The 14,392-nt window shown below is 42.0% G+C and overlaps 1 protein-coding gene across 1 annotated transcript in view; it reads left to right on the top strand.

Moving 5' to 3' along the window:
• wdr4 (WD repeat domain 4) overlaps positions 1-14,392 on the top strand; it is a 56,909-nt gene that overhangs the window by 42,031 nt on the left and 486 nt on the right. Inside the window, 5 exon segments of the mRNA XM_034186074.1 lie at positions 2,830-2,934; positions 3,960-4,024; positions 6,419-6,556; positions 6,558-6,603; positions 8,393-8,462. Of these exon segments, the coding sequence (XP_034041965.1) occupies positions 2,830-2,934; positions 3,960-4,024; positions 6,419-6,556; positions 6,558-6,603; positions 8,393-8,462 (424 nt within the window).

The raw sequence follows: 14,392 nt of genomic DNA, 5'->3' as shown, positions 1-14,392 counted from the left end.
CACCGGCCTCTGAGGATGTTCATTCAGTTGTTTAATTTTGTAGAAAAAAAAGCAGATCACAGACATGCCACAAAACTAAAGTCATTTCAAAATAGCAACTTTCTGGCCTTTAAGAAACACTATAAGAAATCAAGAAAAAAAGATTGTGGCAGTCAGTAACGGTACTTTTTTAGACCAAACAGAGGAAAAAAATATGGAATCACTCAATTCTGAGGAAAAAATTATGGAATCACCCTGTAAATTTTCATCCCCCAAATTAACACCTGCATCAAATCATATCTGCTCATTGACATTGACCCTATGCCATGACATTGACCCTATGTGTCTTTTTGCAAGGAATGTTTTTGCAGTTTTTGCTGTATGGCAAGATGCATTCTCATCTTGAAAAATGATTTCATCATCCCCAAACATCCTTTCAATTGTCCAAAATATCAACATAAACTTGTGCATTTATTGATGATGTAATGACAGCCATCTCCCCAGTGCCTTTACCTGACATGCAGCCCCATATCATCAATGACTGTGGAAATTTACATGTTCTCTTCAGGCAGTCATCTTTATAAATCTCATTGGAAAGGCACCAAACAAAAGTTCCAGCATCATCACCTTGCCCAATGCAGATTTGAGATTCATCACTGAATATGACTTTCATCCAGTCATCCACAGTCCACAATTGCTTTTCCTTAGCCCATTGTAACCTGTTTTTTTCTGTTTAGGTGTTAATGATGCCTTTCGTTTAGCTTTTCTGTATGTAAATCCCATTTCCTTTAGGCGGTTTCTTACAGTTCGGTCACAGATGTTGACTCCAGTTTCCTCCCATTCGTTCCTCATTTGTTTTGTTGTACATTTTTCGATTTTTGAGACATATTGCTTTAAGTTTTCTGTCTTAATGCTTTGATGTCTTCCTTGGTCTACCAGTATGTTTGCCTTTAACAACCTTCCCATGTTGTTTGTATTTGGTCCAGAGTTTAGACACAGCTGACTGTGAACAACCAACATCTTTTGCAACATTGCGTGATGATTTACTCTCTTTTAAGAGTTTGATAATCCTCTCCTTTGTTTCAATTGACATCTCTCGTGTTGGAGCCATGATTCATGTCAGTCCACTTGGTGCAACAGCTCTCCAAGGTGTGTTCACTCCTTTTTACGAGGGCTGTCCTTAAAGTATAGGTCCTTTTTATTTTTTTCAAAAACTATATGGATTTCATTCATATGTTTTTACGTCAGACATGCATGAACCCTCGTGCGCATGCGTGAGTTTTTCCACGCCTGTCGGTGACGTCATTCGCCTGTGAGCACTCCTTGGTGGGAGGAGGAGTCCAGCCCCTCGTCGGAATTCCTTTGTCTGAGAAGTTGCTGAGAGACTGGCGCTTTGTTTGATCAAAATTTTTTCTAAACCTGTGAGACACATCGAAGTGGACATGGTTCGAAAATTAAGCTGGTCTCAGTGAAAATTTTAACAGCTGATGAGAGATTTTGAGGGTGATTCTGTCGCTTAAGGACTTTTCCCGGTGCGAGACGTCGCTCAGCGCTCTCAGGCAGCGTCATCAGCCTGTTTCAAGCTTAAAACCTCCACATTTCAGGCTCTGTTGATCCAGGACGTCGTGAGAGAACAGAGAAGTTTCAGAAGAAGTCGGCTTCAGCATTTTATCCGGCTATTCCACTGTTAAAGGAGATTTTTTAATGAAAGACGTGCGGGCGGATTGCAGCGTCGGCTCGCAGCCGCCGCGACGCTCCATCACAGGAAAAACACCTCTGTTGGAAGCCTTGAGGACAAGTTGGAACATCTCCAGCTGATAAACAATTTCTCATATACTCACTCCACTGAAAGCCATCAAAAGCAACTGGATTTTAACAAATGGTTATCAACACGGAGGTGTTTTTCCTGTGCCGCCGCGTCGGCTGCGTCCCGACGCGCGGACCCGTCCGCACGTCTTTCATTAAAAAAATCTCCTTTAACAGTGGAATATCCGGATCAAATGCTGAAACCGACTTCTTCTGAAACGTCTCTGTTCTCTCACGACGTCCTGGATCAATAGAGCCTGAAATGTGGAGGTTTTAAGCTTGAAACAGGCTGATGACGCCGCCTGAGAGTGCAGCGCGACGTCTCGCACCGTGAAAAGTCCTTAAAGCGACAGAATCACCTCAAAATCTCTCATCAGCTGTTAAAATTTTCACTGAAAACCAGCTTAATTTTTCGAACCATGTCCACTTCGATGTGTCTCACAGGTTTTAGAAAAAATTTTGATCAAACAAAGCGCCAGTCTCTCAGCAACTTCTCAGACAAAGGAATTCCGACGAGGGGCTGGACGACTCCTCCCACAAGGAGTGCTCACAGGCGAATGACGTCACCGACAGGCATGGAAAAACTCACGCATGCGCATGAGGGTTCAAGCATGTCTGACGTAAAAACATATGAATGAAATCCATATAGTTTTTGAAAAAAATAAAAAGGACCTATACTTTACGGACAGCCCTCGTAGATGCAGACTAACGAGCAGATCTGATGTGATGCAGGTGTTAGTTTTGGGGATGAAAATTTACAGGGTGATTCCATAATTTTTTCCTCAGAATTGAGTGATTCCATATTTTTTTCCTCTGCTTGGTCTAAAAAAGTAACCGTTACTGACTGCCACAATCTTTTTTTCTTGATTTCTTATAGTGTTTCTTAAAGCCAGAAAGTTTCCATTTGAAATGACTTTAGTTTTGTGTCATGTCTGTGATCTGCTTTTTTCCTACAAAATTAAACAACTGAATGAACATCCTCCGAGGCCGGTGATTCCATAATTTTTGCCAGGGGTTGTATTTAAATGGATGTGTGTTTGTCAGGATGGGACCATGAAACTTTGGGAGTACGAGTCCGGCCGAAAGCTGCAGAGTTGGGACCTTAAAGAGCTGCAAGAGGCGCAGAGTTCAGAGGCGGGTGAAGAGAGGGTAACTGTCGCACACGCACTCGGGCTGCACAGTTATTCTCATAGCATTTGTAATCGCAATATTAGACTGTGCAGTTCCCGTAATTGTTAAAGGGCGTAGTTTAAACAACATGCAGCCCCCCCCCATTGGATTCACATTTTATACGTTTGGTGAAAATGCTAAATGTTTCAGAGTGAAGTTTACTAGCTGTGCACACACACAACAGCCAGGGGGATGGTTGGACAGTTTACTGCTTTAGGGTTTGTACACAGACCCGCTCAAAGGCAAAGGCACCTTGACACTTGCATGAATTTGATCCCTGCACTACCGTGGAATTCATCATGTCATTGTGTCCGCTTTGACCCAACTTTGTCCTGCTTGCTACAACGCTTTGTCCCACTCGACGCCACACTATATAAATAATCATTTTGCAGCTGATGATGCATTTGCTCTCAGAACTTGGCTGATGAAACCATCTCTCATCGCTCCCAGAATCACAGAGAAATTATCTACAGCTGCAGGTTGTCTCTTGCACATCGCGCAGTGGAGAACGCAATTGGAATCTTGTCTCAATGGTAATTATTTATAATATATATAGTAATGGATTGTAAAACAATTTATTCCTTCTTTTTAGTTAGATCATATATCTGTAAAGTTATGTTTATTATAGATGGAACATCTTGTCATAATTGTTCAGATGCCCTGCGCGCAATGAGACGTAGTGTTTTCAAATAGGTTGTGCAATGTTCATGCACAGTTTACAACAGTTTGAGATGAGTTTACTCATCAGCACGCCAGATTGCGTGCCAGTGCAGGGATCAAATCCGTGCAAGTGTCAAGGTACGTTAAGACTAGGCAGCCGCAAAGGTATACGGACTACACGGAGCAGTCAGATCAGCTCTCCGTTACCCAAATGTACCACCGTGTCATAAACCAGTGAAGAAAAGACCCATTTTGTAGATCCTCTGTATTTTCCGTAGGAGGGACAAAAACGTTGTAATTAAGATCTTAATTGTTGGACACCTCCTGCCTGTCTTATTTCCCAGAAGCCAGCTGTGTGTCGGATCACCAGCTCCCCTGATGGTCACCACATAGCCGTGCAGTGTGAGAGGTCAGTGTTCCGTTATTTATGTTAAGAACTCTGTTTACGAGCTGATGTTCCAGGGACATTAAACTCAAAAGATACTGTTGAATTGCCCGAGATTAAAACGAACTGTGGCGTGCCTTTGACTCAAGCTTCAACTCTTGAAAATATAAAAAGAAACATCCCAAGTCATGATGGAGCCATGTTGTAGTTCGTCTGCCTGCCAGCACTCGCTGCAGCTGTGAGGCTGAATCAGCCACATTGGATTAGCAATATATAGATCTGGGTTCAATTCCCAGTCACAGTCTGTAACCTTGGACAAGACACTTCATCTGCATTGTCTCAGTCCACTCATTAGACGTGGAATGATGCAGTAACTCCACAATATATTTATCACGATTCGATACATGGCACAATACATAATTGCATCACTGGCAAATTATACAGTATTTTTTGTCTTTCTGATGCCTGATTCTGTTTTTTTTTCTCTCTGTTTAAGGTGCAGCTCCATCCAGAGTTGGGAGTTGTATTTGTGTTGGCGACCCTCCTGTCCTGTGCACCAACAGCATTTCTTGTATATTCGTCTGTGAATTGTTCTGTAATTTATGTTTGTAGCGTGGCCCAAGCAGAGGGTCACCCCTTTGAGTCTGGTCTGCTTGAGGTTTCTTCCTCAGAGGGAGTTTTCCTTACCACTGTTGCTTTGGGGTTAGTAAGGTTAGACCTTACCTGTGTGAAGCACTTTGAGGCAACTCTGTTGTGATTTGGCGCTATATAAATGAAAATAAATTGAAATTGAAACTGTTCACGCGAATTACTGTATTTTCTGGAATATAAGATGCATCTGTCAAAAAAATTGCCTGTTAAAAAGAAAAAAAAGTATAAATCACATCTTTTTTCTGTATGAGGAACTGACTTTTTAACACACCGTTTCTCTGTGGGCGGATTTAAAAGGACAGTAGCTCAATAACACATGTGCACACTAGTGTGTTGTTACTTAACATAAGGACCTTTTAAGTTCCAAAAATATGCAAGGTGGACAAATAAATGTGTATTTGACAAGATAATGGAGGTTAATTGATGCAATTTGGAGAACAGAAAATGTCAGATGGACATGGATGCAGAAGTGAACAGTGGATTTTGCAGGAAGCCCTCAGCTTTTTGTGCCATAAGGACTTTTAAATTCCAAAAATCAGCAAGATTGATAAATAAACATCCAGTAGACAGCACATAGGATGTTATTTCATGCTGAGGAAGGATTACTGACCCACAGCACTGGAAACTACAATAAAAACATGAGTCCATTAGATATATATATATATATATATTTTTTTTAAATTAAATCAGCTCTTTCATTTGGCTGACTTTTTTTTTTTTTTTTTTTGTGCATTGTTTCAGTGTACTGTTGTTAGTGGAGTTTCTTTTGTTTAGTGCGTTGATTCCTGGGAAAGACCAACATAATTATTATTAACAAGCTCGTGATTTTTCAGAATATAAGTTGCCACCTGGACCTCCCAAACTAGTAAACTGCGCACCCCCCGCCACGTGCGAGTTATAATTTGTAACCCTTGATGTATCTGTTTCCTATTTGTATATTTTATACTGTAAATTGTTGAGTCTCTGCAAGAGATCATTATTTCTTCCATACAGTAGTTGACTTGTCATGGTATCATGATACTCAGTATATAGTTTGATACAGGCCCCACGATACAATTTTTACAGTATGTGATGCATCGTTCCACAACTACCACCGAGCTGGAACTGATTCCCACATGTTTGGGGGATCTGGGGATGGATACTGACCTCAGTTGTCCTCAAAGCCTGAGTGGGACTTTGTCTTCTGTACTTGTAATGGTAGAGTTCACAGTAATCTCCCACGTCAGATTACTGATATAAAGTGTTCTCATGAACAGATCAGAATTACAGGCAGTTGAATTTTGCAATGTGACAGTCAAATCATATCCAGATGTAGCGGACAGACTTTTAATATTTATTTGTAGCTCTCAGGTTGTCTTAGACTTAACACATCGTAGGTGCTCAGTCAGGCGTGCACGTGGCATTACAGTCTGTCGAGGACTGTGCAACAACGGACTGCAGATTAATTCTCCATGAAATCTTTGACCTCCACATCTAAAACAAAGTCCTGCCATGTCTTAATGTTTCAGATTTTAAAAATAAAGCTTTGGTTTCAAAGCAGGAAATATTCTGTTATACTGTAACTAGGAAGTTCTGGAATGCAGTATTGTGCAATTTGTTGGTATCAGTTTTTTGTGGGTCAGGCAGGTCAAAGGTCAAAGGATCACAGAAACTGTTTCACACAGTCAGTATTTTAGTTTTTTTTTTTCCTCCAGATCTATTAAAATACATAAATTAAAAACAGGCTGAATCACCTGAACTGTGCGTTAAATCTGTTTGTGTCCTCAGACTGTGTTCGTTGCAGTTTTTCAGTCTGCACCAAGGGGGCGGAGAAGGGTTCAAGCCCTGCAGCAGGCTGACGTTACCTCACTGTCCCCTGGATGTGACCTTTGACCTACAAGGTCGGCTCTGGTGCTGCTGGACTGCAAGATGATCCTCTCCAAATGTACTCGCACAGACGAGGCAGCTGGGAGGTAACGTATTTTACACAACTGTCCACGCTGCAGGCAAGAACTCTGAAACGACCACAGATACTATCAGGTCCATACGTATTTGGACAGTCGGGGTTTATTTTTTTTATTTATTTATTTTTTACTTTGGCCTCCGTAGGCCACCGCAGCAGAGTTCTAACATTTCAAGTAGTCGTAACGAAAAATTTATCTTAAAACTTTCTAGTCCATCCATCCATCCATTTTCTTCCGCTTTATCCGGAGTCGGGTCGCGGGGGCAGCAGCTCAAGCAAAGCTGCCCAGACCTCCCGATTCACACACACCTCCTCCAGCTCCTCTCGGGGAACCCCAAGGTGTTCCCAAGCCAGCCGAGAGATGTAGTCCCTCCAGCGTGTCCTGGGTCTTCCCCGGGGCCGCCTCCCAGTGGGACGTGCCCGGAACACCTCTCCAGCGAGGTGTCCAGGGGGCATCCGGAAAAGATGCCCGAGCCACCTCAACTGACTCCTCGACGTGGAGGAGCAGCGGCTTGACTCCGAGCTCCTCACCCTATCTCTAAGGGAGCGCCCAGCCACCCTGCGGAGGAAACTCATCTCGGCCGCTTGTACTCGCGATCTCGTTCTTTCGGTCATGAGCCAAATCTCATGACCATAGGTGAGGATCGGAACGTAGCCGATCGGTAAATCGAGAGCTTTGCCCCCCCTACTCAGCTCTCTCTTCACGACGACGGTCCGATACAGTGACCGCATCATTGCAGATGCTGCACCGATCCGTCTATCGATCTCATGCTCCATCTGTCCCTCACTCGTGAACAAGACCCAGAGACACTTAAAACTCCTCAGTTGAGGCAAGGACACTCCACCGACCTGAAGAGGGCAAAGCACCTTTTTCCGGTCGAGAACCATGGCCTCGGATTTGGATGTGCTGATTTTCATCCCGGACGCTTCACACTCGGCTGCAAACCGCCCCAGTGCACGCTGAAGGTCCTGTTTGACGAAGCCAACAGAACCACATCGTCTGCAAACAGAGACGAGATTCTGTGGTTCCCAAACCAGACCCCCCTCTACACCCTGGCTGCGCCTGCAAATTCTATCCATAAAATAATGAACAAAACCGGTGACAAAGGGCAGCCCTGGCGGAGGCCAACGTGCACTGGAAACAGGTTTTGACTTACTACCGGCAATGCGAACCAAGCTCCTGCTGCGGTCGTACAGGGACCGGATAGCCCTTAGCAAAGGACCCCGGACCCCGTACTCCCGGAGCACTCCCCACAGGGTGCCCCGAGGGACACGTCGAATGCCTTTTCCAGATCCACAAACACATGTGGACTGTTGGGCGAACTCCCATGAACCCTCGAGCACCCGATGGAGCGTGTAGAGCTGGTCCAGTGGTGCCGCGACCAGGACGAAAACCACACTGCTCCTCCTGAATCCGAGGTTCGACCATCGGTCAAATTCTCCTCTCCAGTACTCTGGAATAGACCTTATCGGGAGGCTGAGGAGTGTGATCCCCCTATAGTTGGAACACACCCTCCAGTCCCCTTCTTAAACAGAGGGACCACTTTCTAGTCAAAAAATTTCAAAGTGCTGAACACAAACATCAAAACATGATCTGTTAAAATGTAACAACCATAATACAGATAAAAAAAAATCCTCAAACACTGAATACACACATGCTGGGCCCTTTTCTACATTAGATTTCATGTGGAATGACCAATCTATGAAAATAATTTATTTATTTATTTAAATTTGGATCATGGTGAAGGAGCAGGTCAGTGAGTGTTTTGCTCGTGTGTGTGTGTGTGTGTCGTTCTTAGTTGGATGCTGAGAGTCCTGACATAACCAGAGTGACTGAAGCCTTCAGACCACACTGGCAGATGCTTCACGGTAAGTCATCGCTCTCTCTCTCTCTCTCTCTCTCTCTCACACACACACACACCAACATGCAGCATTTTTCCTCTTACACTGCAGCCACGCAGTCTGTACGTCCTGCTCTCGCAATAACCTATAATGATGATAATAATAATAATAATAATAATACCTTCAGTGAAATAAGACTTCACTCTGTTCCACCGACGCTTTGTTTTTTCTCTCTTCATATTTAAGTCTATTTTAAGTTTGTACAGGTGTTAGTTTGCTGCTCACATTTGAGCTGTAAGGACCAAATCCACTTTTAATTCAGCATGATTTACTTGGACCAGAGGTCCCTTGGTTCAAATCCCCAGCCTGACCGGAAAATCACTAAGAGCCCTTGGGCAAGGACCTTAATCCCCTGGTTGCTCCCGGTGTGTAGTGAGCACCTTGTATGGCAGCACCGTCACATCGGGGTGAATGTGAGGCATTATTGTAAAGCGCTTTGAGCATCTGATGCAGATGGAAAAAGTGCTATATAAATGCAGTCCATTTCCCATTTAAATAGTGGTTCATTAAGACGCGCGAGCACACACACACACACACATAATAAATAATAGTCTTCAGAATAATAGTAGTGCTGTGTGACTAAAAAGATTAATCCAGGTTTTGAGTATATTTCTTATTGTTACATGGGAAACAAGGTACCAGTAGATTCAGTAGATTCTCACAAATCCAACAAGACCAAGCATTCATGATATGCACACTCTTAAGGCTATGACATTGGGCTATTAGTAAAAAAACAGTAGAAAAGGGGGTGTTCACAATAATAGTAGCATCTGCTGTTGACGCTACAAACTCAAAACTATTATGTTCAAACCTGCTTTTTTAGCAATCCTGTGAATCACTAAACTAGTATTTAGTTGTATAACCACAGTTTTTCATGATTTCTTCACATCTGCGAGGCATTAATTTGTTGGTTTGGAACCAAGATTTTTGCTTGTTTACTAGTGTGCTTGGGGTCATTGTCTTGTAGAACACCCATTTCAAGGGCATGTCCTCTTCAGCATAAGGCAACATGACCTCTTCAAGTATTTTGACATATCCAAATTGATCCATGATACCTGGTATGCGATATATAGGCCCAACACCATAGTAGGAGAAACAGCCCATATCATGATGCTTGCACCACCATGCTTCACTGTCTTCACTGTGAACTGTGGCTTGAATTCAGAGTTTGGAGGTCGTCTCACAAAGTGTCTGCGGGCCTTGGAGCCAAAAAGAACAATTTTGCTCTCATCAGTCCACAAAATATTCCTCCATTTCTCTTTAGGCCCGTTGATGTGTTCTTTGGCAAATTGTAACCTCTTCTGCACATGTCTTTTATTTAACAGAGTGACTTTGCGGGGGATCATCCTGGACCTGATCATGGGTGAGCCTTTGCCATTCTGGTTATTCTTCTATCCATTTTGATGGGTTTTTCTGTTTTTTTCCCCACGTCTCTGGTTTTTTTTGTCCATTTTAAAGCATTGGAGATCATTGTAGATGAACAGCCTATAATTTTTTGCACCTGCGTATAAGTTTTCCCCTCTCCAATCAACTTTTTAATCAAACTACGCTGTTCTTCGGAACAATGTCTTGAACGTCCCATTTTCCTCAGGCTTTCAAAGAGAAAAGCATGTTCAACAGGTACTGGCTTCATCCTTAAATAGGGACACCTGATTCACACCTGTTTGTTCCACAAAATTGACAAACTCACTGACTGAATGCCACACTACTATTATTGTGAACACCCCCTTTTCTACTTTTTTTTTTACTAATAGCCCAATTTCATAGCTTAAGAGTATGTATATCATGAATGCTTGGTCTTGTTGATTTGTGAGAATCTACTGGTACCTTGTTTCCCATGTAACAATAAGAAATATACTCTAAACCTGGATTAATCTTTTTAGTCACATAGCACTATTATTCGAACACTACTGTATATATATATATATATATATATATATACACACACACACACACACTGTGTCTGGAAAGTATTCAGAGCTTCACTTTTTCCACATTTTATGTTACAGCCTTATTTTCAAAATGGAGTAATTTTCCCCCCCTCAAAATTCTAATGACAATTTTTCTTTTTTGCAGATTTATTAAAAATAAAAAACTAATAAATCACATGTACATAAGTATTTCACACCCTTTGCTCAATACTTTGTTGATGAAACTTCAGCAGCAATTACAGCATCAGGTCTTCTTGAATATGATGCCACAAGCTTGGTGCACCTATCTTTGGGCAGTTTTGTCCATTCCTCTTTGCAGCACCTCTCAAGCTTCTCCTCCTCCTGAAGCTACTCCTTTGACATCTTGACTGTGCGCTTAGGGTCATTGTTCTGCTCAAACATGAATCATCGCCCCAGTCTGAGGTCAAGAGCGCTCTGTAGCAGGTTTTCATCCAGGATGTCTCTACATTGCTGCATTCATCTTTCCCTCAATCCTGACTAGTCTCCCAGTTCCTGCTGCTGAAAAACATCCTCACAGCATGATGCTGCCACCACGCTTCACTGTAGGGATGGTGCCTGGTTTCCCTCCAAATATGACACCTGACACCAAAGCGTTCAATCTTTGTCTCATCAGACCAGAGAATTTTGTTTCTTATGGTCTGAGAGTCCTTAGGTGCCTTTTGTCAATCTCCAGGTGGGCTGCCATGTGCCTTTTACTAAGGAGTGTCTTCCTTCTGGTCACTACCATACAGGCCTGATTAGTGGGTTGCTGCAGAGATGGTTGTCCTTCTGGTTCTCCTCTCTCCACAGAGGAATACTGGAGCTCTGACAGAGTGCCCATCGGGTTCTTGGTCACCTCCTTGACTTAGGTCCTTCTCCCCTGATCACTCAGTTTAGATGGACTGCCAGCTTTAAGAAGAGTTCTGGTGGAGCTTAACCTCTTCCATTTATGGATGATGGAGGCTACTGTGCTCATTAGGAACTTCAAATCAGCAGAAATGTTTCTGTACTCTTCCCCCGATTTGTGACTCAAGACACTCCTGTCTCTGAGGTCTACAGACTGTTCCTTTGACTTCATGCCTGGTTTGTGCTCTGTCAACTGGGGAACCCAGTATGTAGACAGGTGTGTGTCTTTCCAGATCATGTCCAATCAACTGAATTTACCCCAGGTGGACTCCAGTTAAGCCATAGAAACATCTCAAGGATGAACATGATGCACCTGAGGTCAATTTTGAGCTTCATGGCAAAGGCTGTGAATACTTACAGTAGTGTTCAGAATAATAGTAGTGCTATGTGACTAAAAAGATTAATCTAGGTTTTGAGTATATTTCTTATTGTTACATGGTAAACAATGTACCAGTAGATTCTCACAAATCCAACAAGACCAAGCATTCATGATAATGCACTTTTAAGGCTATGAAATTGGGCTATTAGTAAAAAAAAAAAAAAGTAGAAAAGGGGGTGTTCACAATAATAGTAGTGTGGCATTCAGTCAGTGAGTTCGTCAATTTTGTGGAACAAACAGGTGTGTATCAGGTGTCCCCCATTTAAGGATGAAGCCAACACCTGTTGAACATGCTTTTCTCTTTAAAAGCCTGAGGAAAATGGGACATTCAAGACATTGTTCAGAAGAACAGCGTAGTTTGATTAAAAAGTTGGAGAGGGGAAAACTTATACGCAGGTGCAAAAAATTGATCTCAATGATCAATGATGGATCAATGATCTCCAATGCTTTAAAATGGACAAAAAAAAACAGAGACGTGTGCAAGAAAACGGAAAACAACCATCAAAATGGATAGAAGAATAACCAGAATGACAAAGGCTCACCCATTGATCAGCTCCAGGATGATCAAAGACAGTCTGGAGTTACCTGTAAGTGCTGTGACAGTTAGAAGACGCTGTGTGTGAAGCTAATTTATTTGCAAGAATCCCCCGCAAAGTCCCTCTGTTAAATAAAAGACGTGCAGAAGAGGTTACAATTTGCCAAAGAACACATCAACTGGCCTAAAGAGAAATGGAGGAATATTTTGTGGACTGATGAGAGTAAAATTGTTATTTTTGGGTCCAAGGGCGGCAGACAGTTTGTGAGATGACCCCCAAATTCTGAATTCAAGCCACAGTTCACAGTGAAGACAGTGAAGCATGGTGGTGCAAGCATCATGATATGGGCATGTTTCTCCTACTATGGTGTTGGGCCTATATATCGCCATACCAGGTATCATGGATCAGTTTGGATATGTCAGAATACTGAAGAGGTCATGTTGCCTTATGCTGAAGAGGACATGCCCTTGAAATGTGTGTTTCAACAAGACAATGTCCCCAAGCACACTAGTAAACGAGCAAAATCTTGGTTCCAAACCAACAAAATTAATGATGCCGGTAACGCGTTACTAAGTAACGCGTTACTCTTATCTAACCACTTTTTTTGTAACGAGTAATCTAACGCGTTAATCTTTCCAAATGAGTAATCGGATTAAAGTACTTCCTCCAAGTCACTGTGCATTACCTTTATTTTTGCATTGTGGGTCGACAGCAGCATTAAAGTTGGTCCGTGGGCAGGGGGTTGGGGTTCGACTGAACTGCCACTTTAAGCGAGCTGTGAGCTTTTCATCAGCTACGACTCGTCCTCACCTCTTAAAGCGCGGTGAAAACAGCACACCTGCACTGAGCTTTACAAGTCTTTTTATGCTTTTTTTCTCCTTTATTTAGAATTCTGCGCTGAGCTGCTCCGTATCTGCTGGTTAAAAACAGCTGATCCTCTGCGATGCGTCAACAACTAACACTATTTTCCACTCAAATGCACCTAAACTCTCTTTCTGAGGACCACATGATGTGAAAACACAAACTTTCTTACCTGTAAATCTGGTCCTGTTTTCTGAATAAATAAATGTTATCCATTCTTTGTGCTCAAACGCCAAAGCAGGGGCGAATCCAGATGGAATGGGGGCGTGGGGCAGGGATGTGCCCCCCCTCCCCCACAACACCTCTAGATTAAAGGTCCAGTTTTGAAGCCGTTTTTTTTTTTTTTTTACTACAACTATTAATACTACTTAAAATAATAATTTTGACAAGTAAAATGTTTATAGAGAAATTAAATGTTAAAAAAATGTTAGAATTTAAGTTACATTTATAAACAATGTAGGTTAGAAAATGCATGTTTTACTGTTACAGTGCTGTCAACAGTTAAATATGAGGTCAAGAAAGATTATTTTACTTTTTATAAAAGTATTTATTTTCACTGAAGTCAAGAAAGGGTGACTAGAAAGTGAGTTTTGGCAAAACAGGTATCATTGTCATGTTGAGGTGGCAGAGGGTTGTTGTCGGCAGCTGCGGAAAGTAACTAGTAATCTAACTTATTTGCTTTTACAATTGAGGTAATCAGTAAAGTAACTAAGTTACTTTTTCAAGGAGTAATCAGTAATCAGATTACCTTAAAGTAACTGTGGCAACACTGCTCGCAGATGTGAAGAAATCATGAAAAACTGTGGTTATACAACTAAATACTAGTTTAGTGATTCACAGGATTGCTAAAAGCAGTTTGAACATAATAGTTTTGAGCTTGTAGCGTCAACAGCAGATGCTACTATTGTGAACACCCCCTTTTCTACTTCTTTTTTACTAATAGCCCAATTTCATAGCCTTAAGAGTGTGCATATCATGAATGCTTGGTCTTGTTGGATTTGTGAGAATCTACTGAATCTACTGGTACCTTGTTTCCCATGTAACAATAAGAAATATACTCAAAACCTGGATTAATCTTTTTAGTCACATAGCACTACTATTATTCTGAACACTATTGTATGTACACGGGATTTCTCAAACTTTTTCATATTGTCATTATGGGGTATTGTGTGTAGAATTCTGAGAGGAAAAAAATGAATTTCATCCAATTTGGAATAAGGCTGTATAGCAAATGTGCAAAAGTGAAGTGTTATGAATAGTTTCTGGATGTACCGTATTCGTGTT

The sequence above is a fragment of the Thalassophryne amazonica genome, chromosome 14 (assembly GCF_902500255.1).
Source record: "Thalassophryne amazonica chromosome 14, fThaAma1.1, whole genome shotgun sequence".
Classification (NCBI taxonomy): Eukaryota; Metazoa; Chordata; class Actinopteri; order Batrachoidiformes; family Batrachoididae; genus Thalassophryne; species Thalassophryne amazonica.
The sequence above is the reverse complement of the archived record's forward strand: the minus strand, read 5'-3'. Positions and strand labels throughout refer to the sequence as shown.